Here is a 27,712-nt window from a genome sequence, read left to right on the forward strand (position 1 = left end):
TTCCCTGTCGTGTATCCTGGGGCGGAAGACGTGCAAAAGCCTTGCGAGCGAGTGTATTCCAGCCAAGCTAAAATCCGTACTTTTTCAAACAATCAACGGTGTCAATTTCGATATTCATACCAAAGACTGACTCAATTCCTAGCTAGACAGTTTTCAATCTCGGGCCAATCCACTCATCCATTCAATTCATTTCAGACACCCAAACGAGATACAATCCAACAAATTCAAAAAGAGTCAATCAGACCAACCCCATCCCGGAACCTAGCCTGGAAACAAGGCCTTCTACCGAACCGTCCGAAGGGGATGGTACGTTTCAGGCTGAAAGACGTCGCGCGACACACGGGACTGATTGGCCGTGCCAACATGGACAGTCACATGGAATCCGGGCAGATTCGTCAGCGGGACTTGTTCGCCCGTAAGCTACAAAACACTGTCAGTCAAAAATGTCGAGCAAATCCATGAACAGAGAGCCACAGATGATACCTTTGTCACAGAGATCTTGAGCTGCTGCTCGAGCAGCACGTCGACGTGGTCCGGCTCCAGGCTAGTCGCGTCGGGATAGCGCGTGCTCTTGACGAGCCCGTGCAGGGGCAGCGTGATGGGGACCTGGGCCTTGGACTTGGCGCTCTTGTCCTTTTGCTCTTGGCAGTTCTTGCAGTCTGGCACCACGGGGGAGGTGAAGTTGTGGAAGGAGCCGAGGGTGCAGGACTCGGTCTGGCCCCGGTCGTTGGTCGTCTCGAGATGGAACTTGACTGCGTATGGCTCCCCGCCGAGCGCGAACCTGTCATGTTTGGGTCAATTAGAGACGGGCTGGTTTTGGCCTAGCCTAGACGTACCGGTCATATTCGACGTTGATGATGTAGTCTGGGAACGTTGTCTCGCCGATCCCGGGGACGGGAATGCCCTTGATGGGCCGGAGGAGCTCCTTTGTGTGCTTGCCGTACTTGGCCAGCAACTCGGCCTTTAACTTGTCAATGTCTGTATTTACCAGGTCCTGATATGTGTATCCGAGCTTCTCGCAGTCCCGGGCGTCGTTTGAGTTGTAGTATTTACCCTGCTTGTTGATGTGGAAAGGGGGCAGGTCATCCGTAGGCAGTGGCGTGATGTCGGTATGGCCAGGCGTGGGCGGAGGTTCCGTGCCAAACCACTTGTCGGGGTTGAGATATTGCCAGATGGCGAGGAGCCGATCGACGTTGCTGGCATTTGTCAGCAGATTATCACAACACGCAGCAAGCGAATCCTCCGCCGGGCTTACCAATGGTGCAGCCAGAAGATGGGGTCAAATGAGGCCACCGGGACATCTGCCATGTGTCCCGCGGTGACGGGGACGCCGGTGACTTTGGTGACTGGTCCCTCGACCCAGCCTCCGGTCCAGACCTGGTGAGAGCGTCAAGTTGGGTTCGCTGGCATAATCTAGGATGAACACAGGGGGGGGGGGGGCCTACATGTATGTTGTTGTGGATCATCTCCAGCGACAGATACTCGGTGGGCTTGAGATTTTTCTTGTCGTGAGTGAGGTACGTGGATGAGAAGGTCTCGTACGACTGAAAGTACACGTCGGTGAGGATTCGATAGACGTTTTCCGCAATCGACACGCCTTTCTGCCAGTTCGGCGCTTCTGGATTTTCCATAGCCTCCTCGATTTTGGCATTATCCACGAAGCCCTGTACCCAATCAGGGAGACTGGGATTTCCATACCGGCTGGTGCCAATACTTTTGTTGTACTGGAGCATACTCAGTGTCTGGTGTTGACTAAAGGGTTTGTGCCATGTACTCACAATGCCACCGTACGCGTCGTAATCGAGCTGATATGGCTTCATTTTTGGATCGTTCATGGACACCTCTTCACCGCCGATCTTGTTTGTATACTTGTAAAGGGGGTTTTTGACGGACTCCTTGTCCTTGCCCCCGAGCTTCAGGATCTCGAGCTGCTCGCGTCCCACGATTCCTGGAACTCCAAATTTGTTCGTGTCTGCCTGAGGGATAGCCCAGTCCCAGAAGGGGAGGCGCCATTGCTGGGCTGCCTTTTTCCAGTCCTGTCTGACGGCCGTATCAGTGATGCCGGGGATGAGCTCCTGGTCCATGATGTTGTAGAGCACTTGCTGTTGCACGCTGTGAGCAGAGGCACTTTGTGGCACGTGTGCAGGGCTGCTCTATCTAGGACCTTACCTCATACAACAGCATATACGGGCGATGCCAAGTGGGAAAGGTAATGGAACCGTGTGTGCAGTAGAACCCGTGCTGACCGGAATGATCCCACGGCACCACGGGGTATCCGTGGATCCCTGCCGAGATGTATGTGAGCATCCGTTGATGGTATAGAGAGACGTCATGTACCCACCGGCAATCTGAAAGTAGGACAGAAGCTCCTCCAGTGGGTTCTTGTCCTGCATTTTCTGCAGAGCCCGAATGAAAAGGGACACTTGGATTTGATCCTCGGGGACCGTGGACGTCGACCAGCTGGCAAGCTCCCGCCTTGCGGGGGCTTGTTCTCCCGGTTGTACCGGAATGCCGGTGATGGGGTAGTACTCATAAGACATGTTGGGCAGAAGGGCATGTAGTTCCTCGCCGGGCGAGTTGGATGGCAGAATAAAAGATGGCGAGATGGATCCTGCTGCTGGGCGAGCGAGCTTTGCTCTCGAGTTGGAGACACCCCCGTGTTCTTTATACTTGGGATCATGTCTGTTGAAAGCATCCCTACCCACAAATTACAAAGTTTACGACGCATCCCGTCTGCAGGAAACTTTGTCCAGAACCAACCAACACTTGCCGCAGTGGCGGCATGGGACTTTTGGTTTTGTTGGCAGTGACAAGTGTCGTCTTGCAGCACATCATGCAGGGTCAGGTAAGGTCAACGTGGCTGGAAATAAATGGCTATTCTCTTGGTATATCGTACGCATGACACAAAGAACGGGAATTCACGTCAACAAGTTGGTAGTGAATCAAAGCGTCTACCATTTAATTCATAGTCAAGACTGATAATAAGACAAGGGTATTTATTTTACCACAACTTGACTTATATGAAACTACAATATACTTTTTCGGAATATCGTATAGGTATGATAAGCTTTGTGTAACATTTACTTTCTCGCAAAAGTAAATTCAACTACATGACCCGAGACGTCAGCACTTGGGGCGTCGGACGCCCTCGGCACGCAGAACAAGGCCACAAAGATCGGCACACGTCGCTAGGAAAACGCCACCGTCATCCAGCCGAGAGGGTGAGGAGTAAGCTTTCAAAAGTCTGTTATTGCACAATCATGACAGCCGTCTTTCGTCACCGCATCAGGGCAAAAGGAGGGAATGCCAAGGTGTCTGGTGCTCCCAGGGAAGAGCCTGGCTTCATCAGGCAGCGTCTGTTGGGCTCTGCGTCTGCGAGGAGTCGGGACACAATGGGACCTCGCTGTCTACAGTAGTACTCAATGTCTCACTTTGCCGTCCTCCTCAGCGTCCTTGGAAGCGCCTCGACCGTGGATGGCTTCCCGCTTCCGGCACGCCACACGGCACGACTGCATGGCACGGCTGAGACAAAAAAAGGGCACTCTTGCATTTCTGCCTAAAGGAGAGAATAACGGAGGTTTCTCCGAGGGAGGCTGGGCAAGTGTAACGGCTCCCCGAACCTTGGCAGGCTCAAACGTGATTCGGCACGACCAACAAATAGAATTACCTTTGGCTCTCTGTTTCCCAACGGCCCATTGTCACCACTGGGGCGTGAAGCCCATGTCAACTAGTCTTTTTTTTTTATCCAATGACGCCAGCTGCCGCGATGCATTCAGTGGCTGCGACCCGGGGACATGTCGCTCGCAAACGGCATCCTGCCCCGGGTGTCACCGCCGTCAAGGACCCCAAGCGGAACTGTCTGGAACACTGCGGCTGAGAGCGCTCTCGAGAATGGCGGTCAACAGCGCCTCGAACGAGAGCCCGTTCTCCTCGGCGCTCGCTGGAAGCGGCGAGTGGCCCGGAAGCAGGCCGGCAATCGGGTTCACCTGAGCAGCATTCGGTCAGCTGTGAATTTCGCCGCCGGCAAGTCCAGCAAGAGCACTCACCTCTAGTACGTTCGGGACGCCGTTGGCATCGTCGGAGCTGAAGCGAATGTCGACGCGTCCGGCGTCGCGGCAGCCCAGCGCCGTCCAAGTGTCCAGGGCGACTTGGCACGCGGCCTTGACGTGGGCGTCGTCCATGTCGTGGGCGTCGTTGTAGCGCAGCAGACACCCCTCGCTGAGCTTGCTCTTCCAGCAGGCAAACTCCTGCGTGGCTTGGTACCCGTTGCCGTTCTCGGGGAACGTCTGCCAGATGTGCTCCCTGATGCCGATGACGCGGCTGCAGGACCCTGTCCCGAGAATGCTCACCGTGAACTCCCTCCCGGACAGGAACGACTCGACCAGGATGTCCTGGCCGGGGAACTTGGCCTTGAGCTTCTGGACGGCCAGCTCCAGCTCCGCATAGTTGTTCACCTTGTTGAACCTGTCGATTCCCTTGGACGAGCCCTCGGTCGCGGGCTTGACGAAGAGGGGATACTTGGGGGGCAGCGTGGCATGGTTCAAGAGGCTCAGGTGCTCGCTGGGGATGACCATGAAGGGGGCGTTGGGCACGCCATGATGCTCCAGGATGATCTGGCCGTGGTTTAGTTTCCGCTCGCAAGAGAATAGATACTTGGTGCAGCACTGACCTTTGTATTTGCCTTGTTCTGACACAGCGCCATGGTTGCGGCGTCGGAAAACGTGTACGGGATCAGAAAGGCCTCCAGGAGTGCCGGGACGTGCGACTCCCTCGCGGGCCCGTGGAAGCCTTGGGCCATGTTGAAAACCAGGTCCCAGTTCTTGTGTTGCCCGGCCGCGAGGTGCTCGACGAGCGACGAGACCCCCGGGACGAGCGTGACGTCGTGGCCCAGGCCTTGGAGCGCGGCCGCAACAGCCTTGACTTCACCGTCGTGCGTCAGCGCGGCACACTCTTCGTTGGTGTAGCCAAGCTTGAGGTACGTCGACCTCTGCTCGGCAACCAGAGCTATTTTGAGGCTGGATGTGTTGTTGTCGGCCATTGCTGCGTTTGGACGCCTGCCGTGAAGGGGGGGGAAAGTTGGTCGTCTGCTGTAAATGATGTGCCCGAGACGGCTATAAATATCTATAGACTCGGAAATCTTGGCCTTTGTAATCCTTCTTATTCACCTGCTACTTGGGTTCGATGGTGGACGCAATAGCAAACAAGGACCGGCGGTTCCCCTCCGGAAGCAAACTCGTGGCTTGCGCTGGCGTCCACCAAGGTTCGCACGCCTTGAAGCTTCTATGCCGGAAAGATTAGCCCGTTGATCATGTCCGTTTCGGTCAATATGTTTCTGCCCGTCTATGGAAAGCGGGCCATAGTCCACGTCAAGTTGAAACTTTGCTTTCACGAGTTACGAGCTGGGTCGTCTACACGTGGTGAAAGGGGGTTCGATGGGGGCTTGGAGTGACAGGTCAATTCATCCCGTGACAGTCTTTGGTAGTCAAGGTCCTGGGTTTTCGCAAGGCCTCAGGCGGACCAGAGAGCTCTATTTATACAAGAAGTCGGTCAGAGCCTAAGGCACGGCACGAGGTCTCGTGATCTCGGCTGCCGTGTAACGGTGTGATAAGCCCTTGTTTCAGTAATTGCAGGTACAAGGTACAGATAACGGGAACGGGATAAAATATACTTTATTCGCCAGCCGGAAAAAATGCGCCTTGAATTGCGTGCTTGTTTGATAGGACACCATTGCAACATCGGTCGCGGAGGGTGCTCACTGGCATGTTGCGTTGGCGACGGTACATTTTTGGCCAAGGTTATTTGTGCAATAAGAATTTTAGTATGAATTTCTATGAATTTCTAGCATTCGGAAAAGGCTAGTAGTATTCAGATAAAATAGTATTGTACTGGGAAATATATTTTAGACACGGCAAGCCAGAACTGGCCTTGAATACAACAGACGGTCAAATGTATTTTGAATATACTAGTTGACGTTTTAATCATCTTTGAAATACAACAGATGAAATGCGCTTATATTTACTATATTCAGAAATAGGAAATAGTTATGCGGCGCCTGGTAGCGCTTGGGAGAAACTACTGCAGGAGAAATGCTGCCAAGACGCCAAGAACAAGAAGCACGTAGATGAGACCCAACTCTCTGCTTCAGACGTTGGTCCGTTAGTAATCGCCGGACATGCACCTGTCCATCGGCTCATGATATTGCCGGGCGCTGTAACTGGACGCCGGCAGTGAGCGGCTGCATTCACCAATCGATGCAGAGATGAGACGAGTTGGTAGACCCGTGTATTCCTTGGTGATGCTGGTAATAGGCTTGGACGGCTTGATCAACTGTCTCGCCAATTATATGATGCCGCCCAGAACAATGGGAGGTTCCGTGTCCGTCATCGCGGCCGTCGTTGCGCCGAGCCCGTCGCCAGCTTCCCTTGCCACCAGACGACACTTGTATTGAATGTATCGTGTCTGCCACGATCTGGTGACTTGGAATCTGCTAACACTTGAACCCCGGAAAACTACCGCGGCAAGGTAAAGGAATCTGGTTCCGCGCGGCACGGCCTGCGGAAACACACATATGCACACACGGACTGACGACGCCAACAGCCAATCCTCACGAAGCTTGATGTGGACCTCGGTGTGTTCAGCTCCCAGGGGCAAGCAGGTCCTCGATGGTCTTTGGGCGCTTTTAGCATGCTCAAGCAAGCTTGGCCATCGAATGGTGTCACGAAGCGACCGCCAGAACGGGGCAGCTGAACCGCATGGCGGCGGTTTGGGGTAATGACCAGGCACGATGCATGCGTCCAAAGATTCACGACATGTCAAATCGGGTCATGGGCTGCCCTTGGCTCTGGCAGGCAGGCAGACCTGAGCAGCGAGGAGGCCCGGGGTTGAGCATCATGGTCCATGGAGCGGCGGATCTTGCAGTTCACGTCTCGAGTTTTTCATCTTGCATCCTGCGGCTATTCCTCGAGAGCCGGCCATGGCTTCTTGGAGCTGGACCATCTTGTCCTGGGCGGCCTTTGGGGCCGTCGCCGTTTCGTCCGTCGACATTGTCTACGTGACGGACATTGAAATCTTCACCTACCTGGTACGCAGCCAACGCCGTCTTCGCGCAAGACTCAGCTAACCGCCGACAAACTTAAGGCACCGTGTGCCTCCAGCGCCATCTCGTACAATGTCGCGCTGGAAACAATGTCGACGAGGTGCGGCGACGGGCAGGCCGCTCTGCAGTCGTGCATCTGCCGCAACACCAGCGAGTTCAACCACGTCACCTCGCGCATCAACTCGGACATATCCTCGGGCTGCGGCACGGCCGCGGGAACGAGCGACGCATGGAGCGCGTCCAGAATCATGGACAAGTACTGCCATCCCGAGAGCGCCGTCGCGTTTGCCACGCCCACCGCGAACAAGGTCTACGCCTCCATTACCGAAATCCCCCAGATATCCTACCTGCCGTCGTGCGCGCAGTCGGGACTCTCGTACGCCGTCATAGGCGAGGTACGTCTTGTGCTGGGCCGACGAGGCCGCGCGCTGATGAAGCAGAATTGCAGTTCTTGTCCAAGTGCCCCCGGGATGCGAGCCTGTACGCGCCCTGCGTCTGCAACACGGACAGGGCCAAGCTGGTCAGCGAGACCATGAGCAGATCGGTGCGGTCGTCTTGCTCAAACGACGAGGACGTGACTGCGGCCCAGGGCTTCTTCAACGACTACTGTGCCATGAACAGCGGTACGACTTCGTTTGCTGGCCCGCCGCGCCCGCCTGGTGACAGTAAGTACATGTAGTCTGGCGGTGTTTATCCCTGGGCACGGCGGCCTTTTTAACCATGGTTGGTACAGTGACATACTACGTGACTGCGTTGCCGCAGTTCAAATCCCTCCGCTCCTGTGCCCAGAGTGCCATGTCTTATGTGGTGCAGGGCGTACGTCTCTCATCCCCCTTTTTTTGCTGAAAACGGAACAAAATTTGCTGACGCCGGACACAGCAAACGGACTGGCTGTGCGGCTCGGGGCCACAAGCTCTCGCCTCGTGCATATGCATCAAGTCGGGCATGCGCGGCAAGATATCGAGCACGTTGACGTCTAGTGTCAAGGGGTATTGCTCGAGCACGGCGATTGACGATGTCACGTCGGCTGTCAACGTCTTGGACTATTACTGCAGCGCAGCTGAAAGCAAGGTTGTCGCCACCGTGTCCGAGTCCATCTCTGAGTCGTCGGCAGCCAGCGTTCCATCGCGGACACAGGCCGGCTCCTCTGTCCCTTTGGAAACCGGCGGCGCTGGAGGAGGAGCAAACAACGGCGACAAAAGCGGTTCGGGCAATGACGGGAACAAGGTGAACAAGGTGGCCGTGATTGCAGCCTCGGTCCTCGGAGCAGTCGTCGTCATTGTGCTCGTCGCTGGTCTGGTCTGGTTCTTTAAACGCCGCAGCCAACGCAAACAGCGAGGAGAACAGCTCCCTGGCGGCGACACAGATGCCCGCCCGGGAGAGTCTGACCCGTCCAAGTATCCGAATCATGGTGTTGCCGAGTTGTCCACGCCATCGCATACTCCGCGCCCGGAACTGCAAGGGAATGCCACGCCTCTCCCGTCAGAACTGCCTCCATGTCCACAGCACTGGTCGAAATCCGAGCTGCAGGGCGATGCCGTGTACGGACCGAATCTGAGACCAGCCCAGCCTCCTCAAGAGCTATTGGCCCCAGCATCTGGGTACCAGGCGAGTCCGCGGCCGGCCACCCCTCCAAGCTACAGCTCGCCGACGAATGCGTCGCCCCATCAGGGAATTCATGCTGCTTACGGGTATGGGGGGCCGCAGCAGACGGAATCGTATGAGCTGGGTACCCGTGTGCCGCGGTCGTAGGGGTTGGTTCTGGAGAGATACTTTGGAGGCGGACAAGTACGGCGAAACAGGCGTTTACGCGTGATGATGGAGTTGATGTCGCAACGGTAGGGTTCTCGTGATTTCTGAAATGACTGGAATAATCGGTGGTGCATCATGTATACTATGCAAACTGTATTCTAATGCCAATAAATCGGAACGAAACATGACTATTGTGAAGCTGTAAAAGCTGGCCCCGGAGACAGCCGGCTGAAGATGTTTAAAGAAACTCGTGAGCCAACATGTCAGAATAGACAGGAAATATCAAATAAGACTGGAGTGACAGAATTTGAGCCTAGAAAACAGCGCCGTGTCCTTGATGTATTGCTACATACATATGTACCCAAATGCCGTCTCGCACGCCCGATGGTTGCGGGCTGTATTTACTATTGGCGCGGTTTATATGAAACAAATAGCCGGATTTCTCAGCCGCTGCCATCCCAGCGACGCGACACTCGTCTGACCATTTTCCAACCTTGGACTCGACCATTAAGCGCACCGCGTCTGTCTGCCGAACCACAAAGACAAAATGCCGCTACACCATGTCGAATACGTCCCATGTCGAGATTAGACTTGGCTGCAGGCGAAACAAACAGTCCGCTCATCTAAGTAACAAGCACTGTAGGCCAAAGATACGTGGAAATTATAGCGCCTCTCCGTTTCGCCGGCGATTCATGCTATCGAGGGCTGGGCGCGTCGTGCCCGCAACGTGCCTGACTCGATATAGAGTTGTCGCAGGGTGCTCGCCCAGCCGCGCATAGCAGACATTCTGCCAAGGTATATGCATAGAGTATTTGATTGAATCTGGTGGCAGCCTGCCAAGAAGTATCGGCACCGGCGTCGGCGCCCAAGCACTCTGTGCGTGCAATGACTCAAGTCTCGTGGTGCCCTGTATCATTGCATGAGAATACACGCCGGCCAAGGGTTTTAAACATGAAACAAGCATAAACTTATATATTAACTTTTTGCAAAGCGCGTATAATTTGGGAGTGATGGGACAGGTATATATAGACGCCGCAGGTGCCCGTTGAGTGGGATGCCCGTGTATCTGTCTGTCAACAATTATTTTTTCCAGCATTCCAATCAGAATCCATTCACCTGACCCTTTAAACGTTTCGATTACCAAAACACTGTAGTCAAAATGAAGTTGTCGATTACCCTCGCTAGCACCATCGTCCTGGTGGCGGCAGCTCCGGTCGAGGTTCGTGATCCGCAGTCTGGCAACGGCTTGGGGCCAGGCTTGAACCAAGGCCCTTCCAGGAGACCCCAAGACTCAATCGTTAACCTCGCTGATCGTCCCGGCCTCAACGATGAGAACCACAGCCGAGTGGATGTGGACCGGCCAACTTCCGGGAGACCCCAAGACTTTAACGCCGCTAGTCTTCCCGCCCTCATCGATGCACTGGAGAACCAAGACGTAGTTAGCGGCACTAATCTTCCCGGCCTCAACGACGAACTGAGGGAATCCGTAAACGAAAAGGGCTTTACCGCACAAATGTGCCGCGATATCATCGCGAACCACGGTAAAACCTTTGCGAAGAAGTTCGATGTACGTCTCCTTGCAGTCTCCATGTCCCTACATGTACCAATACGCAGTAGCTAACTTGTCCAGTGTGAATAACCCAACATGGACTACAAGGACACAACGCTGGACCTGAATACTGGAATTTACCGAGACCGCTTTAGTCCTTGTGTTGGGGTGCGCTCGACATTCATACAGAGATGGCCGAATCATCGGGATGCAGACCACTGTACCAAACCCTAGATATAGCTCACTAGATAGATCAAATAAAGAATCATGGTCACATGTACATGTTCCATGGCTGTCATTCGGGCGGCATTGCGTTGCATGCGGGTGTCAACGGGTGAAATGCAGGGCGTCACGACCAAGAGGTATACAAGGTTAGCTATAACAGACACTTGTGGAATTTCACTTTACTTTGTGTGGTTAAACCGTGACAGCGGGCTATCACTCAGTTATACCCGTTCAATTACCGTGTCATCAATGTAAGGTCAGGTATAAACGACTGTAGACGTGACCACAGCGACACGTAACGCTGCTACACACGGCTCTATCTGTAGGGACTTGCACAATTCAATTCTCAGATATCTCGGCGCTGCAATCACCAATCATCATCTTCCTCCCCTCACGGTCGTTCATCTGGGAGTCATATTGGGTTTCTAGGCCGCTGCCAATCAGCTCCAACGTCTTTTGTTGAATGTAAATTCATTCTGTAGCAGCTGTATAATGGCGGAATTACGCTATCTATCCGCAAGGAAAAGTGCGGCATTATCGTTATCATTTGTGGCTTCAGTATTAGTTTCTGCATGAAGCCTTGCCATTTACCGCTCTACAGATGGTAAAAGATGTAATTTTTACAATCCCCGTATGTAAGCTCGAGGATACTGAGGATCAAAGTAAGCGAGACTGGCTAGCTAAAACCTTTGCCGCCCTACAGGTCCTGCAACTAGTACTCTTATTGGACTTGGCATGGTGCGCCAGTTGTTGTGTAGTGTGAAATGAGATATACCTTGGCTAATTCATGGACAAATCGTGTAGCTTTTTGAAGTTGTCATCCCATATTCTAGACATAATTGAATATCTTAAATTTGTAATACAAGACAGGGTTAAAGGCTGTGTTTCCCCAGCTTACGAGTCAGAGGCGCCCAGAAAAGCTGAAATCCAGCAACAAATCCGAGAACCCAATAATGTGCAAGCAAGAGGGGGACGGAATAGCAGGGGTAGGTAAACGAGATCACAATTTCCGTTCTCTCAGAAATATAATCAAAGTCGCATCAAGTACGAAGTACAAATCATTTCTCTATGGCTAAAGTCGATGAAGCAAAGATCGACGCAGGCTCCGATGAATATCGCCAATTGGGTATTTTTGCATGCCTGTCGCGTCCGTTGAGCCACAGACATGCAGCCGCGTACTACATATGCCTCGAGGGGAGAGAAAAGTGCAAGGCTTCTAAATATACGTAGTAAGCGGTTATAATTGTCGGGTGGTGTTGCAGCGAGATCGCCGAGACATTTAGTAAGAGTATCGCGACCAAGGTGCCACGTTGTACGTGTCCATGTTCCGCATCCGGACGAAGAGTGTTGACTTGGCAAATGTATCCCGACAATAAAGGGTATAAGTAGCTGTCCCTCCGTCTCATTCAATTCCGTACTTTCTTCCTCTCCCAGGGCAGTCAAGCTCAGAATACGACGCACCACATCAAATCCGCTTGTCAAGACATACTCCACGACTTTTTAGTTTTCTTTCCAATTCCTAGTCAAAATGCTCCCCCGTCTATTCTCCATCTCTGCCATTGCCTGGGGTGTCCTTGGGTGCGCCGCGGCGGTGCTGCCAATCGAAGAGGTCGGCCATTCGTCGTATATCTGGTGGCGCGAACACTTTGCTGATCTCGAGTCCGGTGCGCAGGTTTCAAAATGTAGTCCAGTGTGCTGCGACCACATCGGCAATGTACCTTTCAAGAGCTTGAACCCAGTTTGCTTCAATCCCAACAACTGGGACGGCCTTGCCTGCGGTTTCGGTCAAACTCGTGCCTGCTGCATGAAAGTAGGCTCAGTACGTCTTTCTTCCGCAGCTGTTCTTGGGCCACGTCTAACCTGTCCATCACAGTCCAAAGGAAACAAGACCGTGGGCGGCAGGTGCAAGAAAATATAGGGAAAATAGTACCAACCAGTGAGGCGTCGCAGCATAGGCTTGAGAACTTGATGCCACTGGTGTATTGAATTTTGATTTTTTGCTTCTCGTCACACGGCCAAGAAAGGTATCACGAGAACCCGGAGTCGGACCTTAACCGAGGGCTGCTTCAGGCACTAGCACTCACCGAATTCTTGTATTAATAGAGAGCTCTGGTCCCTCAGGATATTGAGGAAAACCAAGAATTTTTGCTGCCTTAAAGTTGCTTCTTAAATCGACTTTGAACTACTGTTCTAGGCCTAGTTACCTTGCCCTTGTCACATGCCACATCGCAGATGACAAGAAAAATGTTTCACCCAAACCTTCCGTCATCGCCTGCTGATGTTGGCCACACGATTATTTGCAGACACATACTTTTGAGTATATTTGGTGGTCCTAGACTCCCAACCAGGATGCCTGTGCCAATACAGGTAAAACTACTACTGGCGAATACTGGCCACTAAGGATGCTATTAGGATAAGTAGTCCTAGGCTTTACAGGGTATACAAAGCCGTGGTTCCACGAAGAGCTCCTAAATTAATGTGCTCGTGGCGTAATAGAGGGCTTGGAGCAAAAGTCCTCGGCCAAGGGGTCAGTCCCGGAGCTGACCCACATTTCCCGATGCCAAGCCGGCGTACCGGTGTCCGTGTGTCGGGCCATAATAAACAGTAAAGGCAAGAATGTAGAGTGTTGCAACAAGGGCATGTCCATATGCATCTTGCGGTGATGCCCACCCGAGTTTCTTCTCGGGAACATGAGCAATCCGCCACTACCCAGCACAGCATCGCATCCAACCACTCCGTCCAGAGCAGAGACCAAAGCGGAGCAAAAGACATTTGAGGGATGTGCTTACTCGTCTGCTACACTGTGGCCCGAATTTCTGGATAACTGGAAGGAGTTGCAGGTGACCAACGGTGACATGTACAGCAGGGCCTGGACAAAACATGTCATTGACAAATCTGACATTCCCATCGACATCCATGCCACCTTGTGCGACGTGGTCTTTGCTTGACCTTCCATCAATATTACCGGGCCGCCCTTAGGACACTATTTCTTTCGCCGCCCGGCCCGGGATGGCTGACGGCGCGTCTAATGATTCGACATCCAGCCACATCGCCCTTGGCTCCGTGTTGGGTAACTGTTATTTCACAGACGACTTTGTGGATTTCTAGGCGTTATTGTGGGCAATAAATTGATGGTCCATCCTATAAGATGTACAACTCATGCTTCATCGGTAATATTCACCAAACCTGGTCGGTAGTTGTTGTATTCCCTATTATCAACCACATGAACATATACCCGACGCCGCATGGGTCTGAATATCCGGCATATCAATAAGCTTATTCCCGTTCTACTCCGTACCCCGTATCCAGTGTACGTTTTATTTACTCGTGTTATCCGAAAATGTCCCACCAAAGCCAGGGATCAGAATGAGACAATTCACACCACTCAGCCTCAGTGATACCAATATGCACATGTGGAGTTGACTTGCAAGGCTGGGAAGCTTGATGGACATGCCGAGCCAATCAAGGGCTCACAAAGATGTGGCTTGGCCCGACCGAATGATTCACCTAATAATAATAATACTCGGTGAGGCTGCAAATGAAATGAAAAGCCAGGGATAAAGCAACAAAGCCCCATGCCAGTAAGTTATGCCTTGCATTCTGGCCTTGGCCAGTGGTGCTGTGCATTCATAGCGTCCGTTCGTGGCAAGTTACTTTTGTGTGGGTTGATGTGTTCCCCGGTACTAGCTGAAGTGAATCGTGCAAATGTGACCCAATGCTCATTCGAATAAATGGTGTCTTTTCATCGTTCCTCCATATCCGGAGCGCTGCGAGGCCCCTATTAACATGGTCCCGTGTTGCGCAAGTGCGTTGGATCTTAGCGAGTAGATTTACGCTTGAAGACAGTATACACAAAGCATGTCATCACTCACCCATAATATAAACTTGTGGGACGTGTGAAACGTTGCTGCATGCATGTAAAAGGGGCCGAAGTGGAAATCACACGCCGGGTGACGGACTACTTTGACATGCGGTCCCCAACACAACACTGCCAATTCGTTCCCGCTACCCTCGATGCAACTAGGCCATGGCCAAAATCTCTGCGGAACATTGTGCAGACTGTCAACATGGACAGCGCGGCCACAAACACGGCGGCCGACGCGACCATAACCACCAAGCCGGCTCTTGCAGCGCGATCGACTCTACCAACAACCAATCTCGGCGCTCTCACAACAACCTTTACGCCGCCAGACGATTGCATGTCTCTCACAAACCGGTACTTTAACTCGGAAAAGCCAGGAACCTACTACTACAACTACGGCTTCACCTGCAATGTCAACGGGGTAAACGGCGCCATCTTCGGTCCCATGGCGAAGCCCACCTGTTTCCCCGAGTCGTTTGCCTCGGCATTTACCTGCGAATTCGAACTCTCAGACATGCTGACGCCTTATCCCGTGTACTCGCCGGGGCTGATGTGCCCGCACGGCTACGGACCGAGCTGCACAATCTCCCTGCCAGCGGGCACAGCTTCCGACGCCGCCAATGCGACTTCGAGTCCGAATCTGGCCGAAAGGAAAATTCAGAGTATGCTTAAAGCCGGAGAGACGGCAATTGGCTGTTGCCCGAGGTAAGAATTCAAGGGAAACCTCTGACTTTCTGCCCTCGCCCAGCAACTATGCTTACCCAAAACGAGTTTTTCTACAGCGGATATGCCTGCGATACATTCAAACCTCATGGCTGCGTGTCAACGGTAAAACTCGGTGGACAAGTAACAGCGGTAAACGGAGCGCGAGGCGTCTGTTTCCAGTCGACAGCCTTGGTAACAAGGACAGCGAATTCGGACACTCGAGCAATTGCATGGGGGCCGAGGGTGCTCATTATTCAACCCACACCCGGGCCGTCGACTGGCGAGAGTTCAAAGGACGACGGGACCGGAAAGACGAGTCTTTCTCCTGGGATAGAGGCTGCCATTGCTGTATCAATACCCCTGGGCTTGACAATATTTGGCCTGGCAATATATATACTGGTATATTGGAGACGGAAAAGGGCAAAGTCAAACGAAAAAGCCGTATCGGCACGCCTCGGCGGCCATGACTGCGGCATACCAGAGTTGGAGGGAAAGGGCGTCATCCTACCGTCGAATAGTCCCACGGACCAAAGCGACGCGTCGTATGAATTACCGGGAGATCATCGATACTTGTCGCAGGAGCTTGAAAGCATTTCAAAGCCTGTAGAACTCGGCACGGGGGAAAATAATTAGCTTGGGTGCTGGTATAGCGGAAAGCTTGGCCAGCTGCTGTAGCTGGATGTAGGTATATTACGGAGGCATACTTCCGCCGGAGCCGCAGATGATGAGCGGGCAACCTGACCTGCGGCGATTCGAGCATTGAAAGTATTATCTCGGAGGGTCTACCGAGCTTGGAAAGGAATATTTGACAAAGGACTGCTTGGATGCAGTCTTGATAGTTGGACTATATTGGAAATGAAGAAATTACCCGGCATGTGAATAAAAGAGACGAGATACGAGAAATAATATGTAACTATTAGTTTTGGCTTGAATTATCCGGTTTCACCCTGGTGTTGATTCACGCTTTTAACGAGATTTTCCCAGTACGTGTCAGTTTGGTGCACACGTTCCATGCACAAGTTCTGCAACTTGTCGTGATCTAGATGGACAAGATGAATCTGAATCCTGGCTTAGTCCAAATATGCATTTTTTCACATTATCGGTCAAGCCATTTCAACATGTACCTTCCGCCAACCACAATCGCCTGTCAGGTATGCTGGGCCACTTGCAGAGGCGTAGTCTCTACCTCGCCGATCAAGAACAGCAGTATTCACGCATTGAGGCAGCCTTTTTCTTGAGACCGTTACTCCATGTCTCGACAAATCAGGCGGCAGCACCCAGCAGCAACGCCGCCGGGGTGTTCATTGCCAGTCGACTCTGACCCCTGAACCCATGGAACAAGCCAGGCCAGCCGCGTCGCACACCTCGTGACAACAGCCTACCACACATGTTTGTACACCATCACGCAGTAAGTGGCTTGGCACATGGGGACATTGTCCTTGGTGGCGCACACTTTGCTTTGTCTGCCCGTAGCTGGTGGAGTCTTTGGACAAGTGTAGGCGTGATGGGGCAGATGGGCTTGGAGTCTGGTTATTGTTCTGGATAATATTTGATAGATTCCTCCAGTGCGATATCGGGGCGCTTTGAGGGCCAGATACTTCATCGCCGCTGAGCGGTGGAGTTTGAGCATCGACGGCAGGCTTTGACAAACCTTTGTCCACCAACCACCACAGCCCTGCTGATGCCGGCAGTCGTTCAGCCACACTGCGTCTCGGCTCTTTTTGGCTCATTCTATATTTGGACTACCCTGCCTCAGCAACCAGTGTACAAGAATAGGACGTGCCACTGCCGGAGGCGTCCGACTCGGGCAACGCCATGGCTCTCATTGGATGGGCTCAGTGCCTGGCTACTACCGGGGTCGAGACGTCAACTATCCCTTTTGATATTTTGCCCCTGCTAGGATTATTAAACCGGCTAATTTTGGTACAGCCCGAGAGCTTCATCCAAGCTTCCCATATACCGCGTATAATTCGATTAGATATCATGGTCGACCTGGAATCCTGCTACGGACGTATACTTTCCCTTCCATTCATATAGTCTGTTGGAGGCGTAGCTGTTTGAATGGCTGCTCTAGCGCTGGTTTGCTTTTTGTGAGGGTGGTCAGATCCAGCGAGGCTCCGAGGTGATGACCGGTACAACAGCGCGGTACGTCGTCGGAACATGAGGAACGGATTGCAGTGTAACTGCAGCGCCTTCTTTGTGACACTGTACCACTGCAACCTTGCCACGGCTAGTGTTGTGCTAGAATACGTATCAATTCATAGATATATTCATGTGCTATTTACTCGCCATATCCGTCACATCATGTATACAATTTTGACCCCTACAACAGTACAAATCAGAAAAATACCCCTGTCCTACGTACGAGGGCTCCCCGACATCTCCGACATCTCCCGCACAGGCCGTTCCGGCTGCGTGCTCGCCATCTCCTGCGGAGCAGCCGGATACCAGTTTTGCAGCCCCTGAAAAGGCTGCTGAGGCAAAATCTGCGTATTCAAATAGCTGGAAGGGTAAACCGGTGCCGACGCCGGCGACGCCGACCAACTCGCTCTCGCAAAGCTTTGCTGGTACTGGGACGGCGGCGAAGGCGAATTCGGGCCGGTGCTGAGATTCGCCATGACGGACTTGGCCCTGCTGGATTCAAAATCCTGCGACGTGTCGTTGCTGCCGCCTTGTGCTTCTGGGGTGAGTTCCTGCTCGGAGCCCGAACCCTCGGGCTTCCGGCGGCGTTTGAGAAAGTAAAACAGGTTACCGAGCAAGGCGCAAGCCGCTGAAGGAGGTGGTCAGCTTGTGCGCACGACAGCGCGGCAGGGACGGTCCGATGGCCAACTTACCGATTCCTCCTACGACTCCTCCGACGATTGCGCCGGTGGGGGTCGGCGGTGTCGGGGGTGGTGTCGGGCTTGGTGACGGGCTGGTTGGATTTGGCGGCGGTGTTGTTGCCGGCGGCGTCGTGGACATGCCTTTGGTGCGCGTGGTCAGGATTGCCATTCTTCCTTCGGCCGAGTCGCATATAAACCATGTACACCCCAAGCAGGGGCCGTCGCTATACACGAGCGACAGGCACGATGGGCTCGCCGAGTAGGAACTATCGTCTCAGGGGATTAGCATGCTGCCCTCATGCGCCGTGCCAGGTCCGGGTCTGATCAACTCGTTCTATAGCGGGCGTAGGAGGCTCCAGATGTCCCTTACCAATGTTTCGTGAGGCCAGTGTCATTGGGGGCGGGCGAGGTGGACGGCAGGCATGTAGTTGGGATGAAGCAAGAAGTCGAGGCCGTACAACAACCGGCTGCTGAGGCGGTATTATTGTAAAAGCATTCATAGGGGTTGTTGCACCAGGCCGCTAAGCCAAGTCAGCTTCTCCCGGGACACGAGGAGGCCGATGGAACACAAGAGGCACGTACCTCGTGTTCCGTCAATGAATCCGCAAGTGTCATCAGCCCGGCGGTGAAGGAGCCCGGAATACGCAGCAGCGGCCGTGGTCACAGCTGGGCCTCCTCCAAAGGGCGTCACTTGCTGCTTCTGGACAGGAGCATGGGATGTTGGAACCAGGGTTGCACTGACACCAGCAGCAACCGCGGCAACGGCACATATTCGAAAGGCCGACATTATGCGACGTCTGGTATTGCTCAGTCAAGTGATTGGGCTTAGTGTTGAGGACCAAGATGCACAGCCCAGGGGAGTGCTCAACTTGACAGTCTTGGGTGCAAACGACATGTTTGGTTCTAAAATAACACGGCTTCTGGCTGCGATATATGTCTCACATCTCGCACATTGGGCTTGGGGTTCGAGCGGTTCAGACGAACAGACATAAAGGGGATAGTCCAGCCTGGCAACTAACTTGCGAAGTGAGGCCATCGCTGCACAGCGCTAATTTCATTCGACGTCCCATGCTTGTGTGAAAGTCTGGCGCCTTGGGTAGTTGTCGAGTATTTTAAGACATTTCAGCCATCCACGGTCGACGGGCCTAGTAACCGCGACGGGGGTTGCCGTCTCAGATATGCCCAGCTCATACCAGACAGTTTACATGGCTGCTGCCAACTACGTAATTCGGCTGACCACACTGGTATTCTTCTGCGGCCGAGAATGCAATATGGCGTCGCTACTGCAAGGCGGTGGGTAAGTCATATTTACTGGGCAAACCAGGTCAGTAACTGTAACTGGGGCCGAGTAATATATAGCCACCGCATAATTACTTGACAAAACGGCCCTTGTTTGAACGATAACCATGTCCGCTACAAACACCGTCGACGGCACATCCAACATCACCACGGTCGCCATCTATGGCGCTGGAGGCGTGGCGCGTGGCACTCGGAGGCTTCTACTAAAAGTTTACCGCCACTGAGGCAGACTCATTTCGCAGGGCCCTTTCACGTGCCGGTGCCTCTTGCAAGATCGGAATGAATTAGCTTGCTTAAAATAAGGAGTAATGCAGTGAGTTGCGATGACACAGATCCCTCCGGAGGCCCACTCCGCACCAGCCCCGGCCCGGTCACGGCATTTTGAGAGTCACCTTCGGGACGCCTTCAGGCTACCATCTTAACGCCCGGGACGTATGTTCCGATATACGCCGTATAAATGCATCCCGGAGGCCTGCACTGGGTATCTGTGGCAACAATCACAGCATTGAGGATTTGCGCCTCTGCACTGAACTGTCATTCTGGTAAGACTCGTGCGCCTCCGGACACCTATTGGTTGTTAGACAATGGAAGCAGCGACAGGTGGGCACAAGGCAGACATGAAGCAGAGAGGCGTCGACGGTGTGGCAGTGCTTGCGCTTCGCAGCCCGTAGCAAGCCATGTCAGATTGTAGTGAAAGTGGCGGCACGGAACTAGGTGTCTGCCACGCTGCATCAGGTCCGCCAACCTTGATATTCCTCTTTCATCTATTTTCCTCCGAGTATAAAGAGATGCAATTTGACAGAGCTGTACCGTGGGACCTCGACATCTTGAGGCTCTGCAGACGGGTTGTGCTGCAAGTTGTAATTTGCAAACCATGGATGCCGTAGTCGTTGGGCCAAGGCAATGACAGCACTACTCCCGACGTACCGGTTCGGATTTTTGGTTGATGGCTATTGGATTCAAAAAGGCGCGTCATGGCATCAGATTGTGCTGAGTTGCTTGTGTGGCGCGCCATGTTGACATAGCCGGCGGACTTTCTTTTTTGGGCCATGTACAAAGTACGCACACTCGACATTTCCTTGTTAGGTTTCAAGGTCACAGGCTGTTGGGTTTTACATATCAGTCACTATACCGATAAATTGGCCCATCATGTACGGTGGAGTCTTGCACCCCGTTGTATTTAATCATACATGGAAATACTTGCACAAACCACTACTCAAAGAAGCCTCAGCTCTTCATCTGCACAAATGCTTGTAATCAAAGAATAAACAGTGATATATGACGAGCTGAGGAAGCGTTACCACGGCAAATCATGGGTCGGGTTTGACTGACTGCAGTCGATTGGCGAGACCACCGCAACAAGCCCAGCTGACCGCTGCGGCCTAGAATTATCAATGTTCATGACAGCATGAACTTGGTCACTCGCACTGCATAGCTAGTTAAACCAATCAACCATAGCCAGTGTGACTCTTGGATGTAGTGGACTCCCGCGGTCTCATCGCCCACAAAGTCAACACCATCTCCGCTACTAAAACATGAATCCTCTGCCATGAATTTGCTTACAATGCCAGGGTTAAAATGGCAAGCGTTGCTGCATTATGGCAAGTTGTGTTTACTCAGAGTTATACCAGATTGCAGAGGCACAACTCAACACCGAGGCGTACAATCATTTCGAGTCGTCGATATTTTAGCCAAGTCGATTCAGCAACGCGACTTGACGAGTCCCAAAAATAAGTCCATGCAGCCCCCCCTATTACGATTCAGTGTCCCGTCAACCGGAAGCGACAGCGTAGCCGTTTTCGTTCATGTTAAATCGGCGGGCAGGGCGAAATCGCGTGATTTTGGACCTGATGACTTCTAAAACTCGGGCCTCCTTGTGACAGAAGCCCCCTGCAATCCAGGCGAATACCCTCCATCGCAATAAAGAGAATTTGTCCCAGCCTACGGGAATGAAATTATGCATGCCGGCATATGCGAAGAAGTCGGGGTAAAAGTCAGCACAATCCCAGTCAATAAGCCATAGCTGGCCGGAAGGATCCAGCATGATATTTCGAGGTGACAAGTCATGGTGAATAAACACAAAGGGTCTCCCACCCGAAACCTCCGTTTCGGGCAGTTTGAGTATTGGCAGTTTAAAACGTGACCAAACTTCAACCCGCTCTCTATGCCACGCACAAAGTGCCGAGACCCGAGTTGGTACCTCTATTTGGCAATGCTTTCGTCACACAAAGTTTGGCATTTGCCTGTTTGCTCTTGCGGCACCGCCCAGACACGCAACTTGGGGGCTGAGCCGCCACCTCCGCTGCTTCGCAACCGCTCTCGGTCTCGTTCAGGACCCACTTCTCGGCAGCTCCGTCCGCCTCCGCAGCCTCCTTGTAATCTGATTGGTCGTGGACGGACTTACACGCAGCCCTAGCAGCGTCAGCATTCCAGATGCGGTAGGTGATGCCGTTGGGGACACACGTATAAAATAGAAGTCTCATCCCTCACTTGAACGTGATTATACTGCCAGCACCACTTGCAGAAATCTCATACACCACAATATCAAGCCTATACCTCGCTTTTCCCCCTCGCATTCACACAATGGGTCTCATCAAGACGCTTATCGTGTCTGGCGCTGCCATCGCCGTAGCCAAGGAATTCAATAAGAAGCGACAAGACAAGAAACATTCAAACGGCTCGCAATGCGGAAAAGACCAGTTCAACTACGGCCCACCTCCTCCTCAACAGCACCAGGGCTATAGTCAGCCCAACTACCAGCAGTACGCGCCTCAGGGTCCTCCGCCAAACTACTACAGCCAGCCAAACGCAAACCAGGCCCCACGACCAGAGAAATGGTCAAAATACTGATTTGTGAGGAACATAATCGCCAGAGGAGCGAAATGATCTTAATCTCGACATTACAAGATGGGTGATCATGTTTAGACGATGGGTACAGGCGCATAAGAGGGACATGAAATTTAGACGACAGATACCGGGACTTTTATCAGTGTATTTATAACCGTTATATGGCACGTTAATTTTTATCCGTTGACAAAATATTACTCTCACGACCCACGTTAAAAGCCGCGCTTCTCGATGGCAAACGTTCGCATCTCGGCGATTTGCGTCGGTGTAAACTCCCGCAAGCACTCGCTACATCTTGTGTCAGCTTCGTGAAGCCCGAGCGGTGAAGGATAACTAACCTATTAGAGGACTGCCAAGGGCCTACAGTCCTAGTCTAGACAAGAACAATTGTTCGAGTTTCCGACCAACCATTATTAGAGGTGGCGGATAGTCTAACTCGGACCCAAGTATACATGGATTTCCTCTTTATTTCCAAGTATACTAGTTGGTCTTCCGCGTGCGCCGTGCTGAGGTCATGCGGGACTAAGCAGGAAAATAATCACCCGCATAAGCAGACGACGATAAAAGCTCGTTAATACGTCTGATAGATTTATTTTCGCGTCCGCGGGGAGTTGTAGAGCCGTCGAATAGCGTTGGCAGGATAATAGATTGTGGAAGCGCAGGACTTGATGACGATACTGCCGAGCCATTATCACTGAAGTCTGGCAGGATTTACTAGCAACAGGAACAAGAATGAAACTTGGCTCGCAAAGAAAAGCCTTCTTCAACCGACATTGTGGCACCTTGAGATGGCGCACCATGGGGATTGAGATGGAGAGTGTTGACAAGACGAGCTGGATTGCATAAATCGTGCGGGTAATTTTAATGCCCTTAAAGATGCACCGACTGTAAATAAAGCCGCATCATGTTTCCCATGCGTTGTAGTACAAAAATAGGTAGGAGGGTATTTAGCAATGAGGATGTGGCCGCATTACGTACATATCAGCCTGTACATACCCCAGGCCCCCTCCGGCCCCGGCCTCCGCGGCACTTGGATACAGCTCCGAGTAGTGACATCTGCATGTGGCATCCGAAAATACCACCCAGCCTGTATGTACATACCCCAGGCCCCCACCGGCCCAGGCCCCCACAGCACTTAAATACCAGTTGAGTATATGCATTACACGTGGGCACGCTAAAATATCCGTGTCGACAGCTCCGCCCCACCAGACATCGGGACGGCACAGCAGCTCCGATGTCCGGGTAGTGAATCCCGCCGCCGGCACCGCGTTGTGACAGGCACCAAACGAGGCTTTATCACACCATGTACAGCTGAATTGCAACATCGAGGCGCGTCTGCCCAGCCAAATGCCTTGTATAAGTTGAAACCTGGCTGTGACACACAAGCCTTTTTCTATCTTATGCGGGCACCCATATTAAATAGCCTTTTACGACGCTGTCATTCACAAGGGGGGTGTAGCTAGAGGCCGCTCATGGTGTGTTGCAACTCCTGCAAGGTCTTGTGTAATTTTTGTAATTGATGGCGTTCTCTAGAGGGCTAGTAGCGTATTTTCTTCTTATATACTTTCCTTTTTATTCTCTAGCATTTAAATAATTTTAGTACTAGCATCTTCTATCCAAGTAAAAGATCTTTATGCATTCTTGTAAAGACTAACAACAATTACGTAGCTAGCCAAAGATGAGATTCTTACGCAATGTATTGCACAATGTTACATATTGATTCACCATGAAGCCTTGCAGGACTGCCCGACAGAGTCCTCCGCGTATCGGAACCCTGGCGATTGTCAACATAGCAGACCTAGGGAACGTGGCATGTCGCATTATTCCCGACCAGACTGTCAAAATAGCAGACCTAGGGAACGTGGCATGTCGCATTATTCCCGACCAGACTGTCAAAATAGCAGACCTAGGGAACGTGGCATGTCTCATTACTCCCGACCAGACTCGTCTATGCATAATTAAAGTGGAGGCTACTTAGTACTGATATTAATCGCCCTGTTGTTTCGAACGTATGACTATCTATGTAGCCAAGACACTAGACTGTCAATAGTTTCGAGCAAATGGTAAGCCGTGGGCGTGTGAGGAATGCCGGGGCGCCTACCGACATGGATCGACCCCAGGTGCCACATGCAGTTTTCTGTCGCTAACATTGAATTGTATCGTTGCACGGGTCCCAGCCTGCCTTGGCAGCCTAGCACCAGACGTTACAACTCGGCTGTTGATCGACTAGACAGTGCCCTGGTGCTACCATGATATTGCTGTGTAGACAACAAGACGCTTGTCTATATGTAGGATTTCGACCAACCTGTCCGGGGGGCAGATCTAGTGTGTAGATAAAATATTGTGATATATTCTTGTCTTTTCTTCCAACTTGACTAGTTGAGGTCTTCTATCTTTAATCTATAGCCACCTGAACTTACTCAGGTGGTTGGCCAGCGCTTATGTTTGTAGTTACATATGTACGGATGGGAACCTGTAGCAGTGCCGGCACGCTACAAGTACCACTGGTGGAATCAACTCGCATGTACATATAGTATTGACTGGACACATCTACCAGTTCCCGGCCGCCACAGCTATGCTCTGCTAGAAGTGCCGGGCAGGGCCGCGTCTGCAAATACAGGATTTGACTCAGACCCTTGGTGGCCATGACCGGATAACATAAGAAAAACCTTGAAGCATTGTTAAATTGCGTTTATGCGGCCGTCGTCGATCGAGATGAGAAATCAACAGCCATTGTTTTCTAGAGATGACGTGGCCGTCGGTGATGGAAATACGCCTGCTACTGCAAATGCCGACACTGCAGCTTGTTGCTTGTTGGGTAAATGTATAAAATGTTATACGCCCGCTGCCTTCAGAGAGTGCTCACCAGTCACCATCACACGCATTTCAACATCTTTTCTCCTCATCTCTCGACCTGTCACTACCGGCACAATGAAGGTCACAATCGCTCTTCTTATCATCACCCGCTTAGCGGCGGCTATTCCTTCAAAACCCACTGAGCCCTTCTGGTATTCCTCCAAAGTGGACGAAACAGATTCAAGACCATCGCTACCCGAGGATGCGAAAACTGTGCTGAGAAGGGCGGGTGGTGACCAGGCCGATCTGCGTATCGCCTCCAAAAGAGCCTATTACGATAATAACAAACCGCATGGAGAGTCCGAAGTAATCAATCTGTACATTTACAATGCCGGTCCCAATCGAGCAGTAGCCCCCGAGATCAGGGCTGGCTACGGAGGCTCCATGGACCAGGACAAAGCCACAACTACTTTGCGTCAAGTGAACGAGTGGCGTCAACCATCTGAAGGCATAAAACATGGCTCCCTTGCTTGGACCGGTTTGCCCAATCCATCCAGTAGGGTTGACGAGCAGGACATGGTGATTACCCTTCCAGACGTTCTAGCAGGGGTACTCATGGAACTCAACATATCGTTTCCCATGACACATGAAATATCCTATGCCGACCACACAACGAAGGCATCAGTTTCGTCGTCGACAACCGATCCACGTAAAGAGAATAACGAAGCTACATATATCATTACTCCTAATCATCACGATGATGGTCAAGATTATTGGAGTACCCCCGGTAACCTGGCCAATCTCGACTTTAACGCGCTCAAAGCCGAGCCACTCTCACAGGCAGATCTGCGCATTGCTTCCGCCAGAGAACGCTACAATAATGATTTGCCGTACGGACAGAACGAGGTCTTGACATTTCTCGTCTTTAACGATGGACCAACTATTGCCACTAAGCCTGTTTTAACCGCGGGCTACGCCTCGTCAATGGACAAGGACAAAATGTCGTCTAGCACTGAACAGGTTTGGGTACCTGATGGAGTCGATCCTACGTGGGATCTTGAACACCACGTCTGGCAGCCTCTTGACGGCGCCAATTGCCACATTGACGAAAGCAATGTTGTTTGTGATCTTCCAGATATTCCACCCACAGTGTTGTATCGAGTCAACATCACTTTCCCAATGAGCCATGAAACTACATACAAGGACCATACCGCCACTGCCAAGATCTCGTCTCAAGCCACGGATCCGAATCCAGATAACGATTCTACGAGTTATGTCATCACACCAAATCACGACGACGGTGGTGATGAATACTGGCGGGCTCCTGGGAACATTGCGCAGTTGAATGGTCCTTCTAAGCCGGTTGGAGGTCGAGCATGCATGACAGGCTGGCTTCTCGATACCCCAATCATCATGTCAAACAGTAATGGCCGTGCGCAACTTCCTCTAGAAGAGCTAGAGGAATGGATTAATTCAAAGGTGGGCCAGGTCATGAGTTACGACATTGGTGAGAAACAATTGAAGCCAAAAACTGCCACCGGCGTCGAATATGGGACTTCTAATGAAGTCACCGTCGTTTCCTTCTCCTCGGATGGCGAGACTCAACTATCCTGGAGTGCCCACCCAGACACGCTGGTGTACCTGAATCCTACGACGATCGAGGTTGGCCAAGACAAGGTGCGCCTTGGCTACTGGATTCCGGTGCGAATGCTTTGGGTTGGCGCAACCGTGCGAGGGATGAATCCCGACGGTGGCATAACATTGTCCCAGGTGACGAATATACGGCAAGAAAAGGGTTCAGAGTTCAGAAGCGCCCAGCCTCACATGGTGAGCCAAAGCCATAGCTACGTCATTGGAACAATGGGCGCAGGAGGCATACTCACCCACAATCCAAACGACAACCGGCTCTGCGGCGATGCCAATGGCCCAGCCAGGCTGGCACTCCTTGCCGTTATTGCAAACTTCCTGATAGCAACACCACCTCTTCCCAATGTTCCACAACAAGGATACCACCTCCGTCACCGACGGCCTACCGACCCCCCTACTCCACGGCCTGCACACGGGCCGCCTGTCCTGCCTGCGGATGTACCCCGGCGTGACGAGCATGGAAACTGGCTCGTCTACTTGTACGAGGAAGACACGCCGGCTGCCGTGGAGAATGCTCGCTACGCGGTCAACGAGGCCGGGCATCCTTGGCAACTCACCTATGATCCGGCGGGTGCGGCTGCTCGACGAAGACAGTCTACCGGTGCACATCCGTCGCAGAGGGAACTTCTCCAACTGACGACCGCGGAGCTCACGGGCGGTGCTGGAACCGGACAGCTGGACCGCGATGAGTATCCGCCTGCCATTGCGCGGGAAGGCGGAACAGGCGCCGTCGTCACCTACATCGAAGCTGGGGATAATCGCAGAGCCGGCAGCCTGATGGGACAGCAGTTTGCAAACTACAGGACGAACCCGCAGCCCGACGGTCATGCACCGTTTGGCCCTGGTGATACATTCCGATATGCTATTATTCACGAGAACTTGAGAACTATTGAATATCTTGGAGATGGCATCGTGGATGAGACGCAGATTGATGCACCACCCACCCCTTGAAATGGGTAGGCGGTCCTGCAATAGAGCAGTTATTCTCCAAGCACCCAGGCTATATTGGAGGGAGGTGAAGCACAGGAACTGTCAACATGTCGGTGAGGTGGCCCGAATAACGGGCTGAGCCCGATGGTGATTCGGTTTGCACTCTCGCCTGCTGTCCCGGG

The 27,712-nt window shown here is 52.4% G+C and overlaps 8 protein-coding genes across 8 annotated transcripts; 5 read left to right on the plus strand and 3 right to left on the minus strand.

Annotated features, from left to right (window-relative positions):
* Window positions 1-282: 282 nt before the first annotated feature.
* MAA_07723 (tyrosinase) lies at window positions 283-2,540 on the minus strand (the record flags this gene model as incomplete). Its single annotated transcript, XM_007825721.2, has 8 exons — window positions 283-420; window positions 484-781; window positions 837-1,196; window positions 1,256-1,377; window positions 1,446-1,724; window positions 1,779-2,102; window positions 2,170-2,285; window positions 2,342-2,540. 8 exons carry the CDS (start codon window positions 2,538-2,540, stop codon window positions 283-285), a joined length of 1,836 nt encoding a protein of 611 aa, XP_007823912.2.
* Window positions 2,541-3,836: 1,296 nt separating this feature from the next.
* Window positions 3,837-5,038, minus strand: MAA_07722 (ATP-grasp fold protein; the record flags this gene model as incomplete). Its single annotated transcript, XM_007825720.1, has 3 exons — window positions 3,837-3,986; window positions 4,047-4,613; window positions 4,670-5,038. The coding sequence occupies 3 exons, from the start codon at window positions 5,036-5,038 to the stop codon at window positions 3,837-3,839; spliced, it is 1,086 nt and encodes a 361-aa protein (XP_007823911.1).
* A 1,935-nt stretch (window positions 5,039-6,973) lies between these two features.
* On the plus strand, window positions 6,974-8,848 carry MAA_07721 (uncharacterized protein; the record flags this gene model as incomplete). Its single annotated transcript, XM_007825719.2, has 5 exons — window positions 6,974-7,081; window positions 7,138-7,491; window positions 7,545-7,761; window positions 7,830-7,912; window positions 7,976-8,848. 5 exons carry the CDS (start codon window positions 6,974-6,976, stop codon window positions 8,846-8,848), a joined length of 1,635 nt encoding a protein of 544 aa, XP_007823910.2.
* A 1,159-nt stretch (window positions 8,849-10,007) lies between these two features.
* Window positions 10,008-10,487, plus strand: MAA_10602 (subtilisin-like protease; the record flags this gene model as incomplete). Its single annotated transcript, XM_011412320.1, has 2 exons — window positions 10,008-10,415; window positions 10,479-10,487. 2 exons carry the CDS (start codon window positions 10,008-10,010, stop codon window positions 10,485-10,487), a joined length of 417 nt encoding a protein of 138 aa, XP_011410622.1.
* A 4,202-nt stretch (window positions 10,488-14,689) lies between these two features.
* MAA_07720 (uncharacterized protein) lies at window positions 14,690-15,822 on the plus strand (the record flags this gene model as incomplete). The annotated part of the gene is made up of 2 exons (XM_007825718.2): window positions 14,690-15,146; window positions 15,233-15,822. The coding sequence occupies 2 exons, from the start codon at window positions 14,690-14,692 to the stop codon at window positions 15,820-15,822; spliced, it is 1,047 nt and encodes a 348-aa protein (XP_007823909.2).
* Window positions 15,823-17,546: 1,724 nt separating this feature from the next.
* MAA_07719 (uncharacterized protein) lies at window positions 17,547-18,798 on the minus strand (the record flags this gene model as incomplete). Its single annotated transcript, XM_007825717.1, has 3 exons — window positions 17,547-17,959; window positions 18,024-18,185; window positions 18,594-18,798. 3 exons carry the CDS (start codon window positions 18,796-18,798, stop codon window positions 17,547-17,549), a joined length of 780 nt encoding a protein of 259 aa, XP_007823908.1.
* A 3,095-nt stretch (window positions 18,799-21,893) lies between these two features.
* On the plus strand, window positions 21,894-22,160 carry MAA_07718 (uncharacterized protein; the record flags this gene model as incomplete). Its single annotated transcript, XM_007825716.1, has 1 exon — window positions 21,894-22,160. One exon carries the CDS (start codon window positions 21,894-21,896, stop codon window positions 22,158-22,160), a length of 267 nt encoding a protein of 88 aa, XP_007823907.1.
* A 2,928-nt stretch (window positions 22,161-25,088) lies between these two features.
* MAA_07717 (uncharacterized protein) lies at window positions 25,089-27,551 on the plus strand (the record flags this gene model as incomplete). Its single annotated transcript, XM_007825715.1, has 1 exon — window positions 25,089-27,551. The coding sequence occupies one exon, from the start codon at window positions 25,089-25,091 to the stop codon at window positions 27,549-27,551; it is 2,463 nt and encodes an 820-aa protein (XP_007823906.1).
* Between the last annotated feature and the right edge of the window lie 161 nt (window positions 27,552-27,712).

This window comes from Metarhizium robertsii, assembly GCF_000187425.2.
Source record: "Metarhizium robertsii ARSEF 23 chromosome Unknown MAA_Scf_1, whole genome shotgun sequence".
NCBI lineage: Eukaryota > Fungi > Ascomycota > Sordariomycetes > Hypocreales > Clavicipitaceae > Metarhizium > Metarhizium robertsii.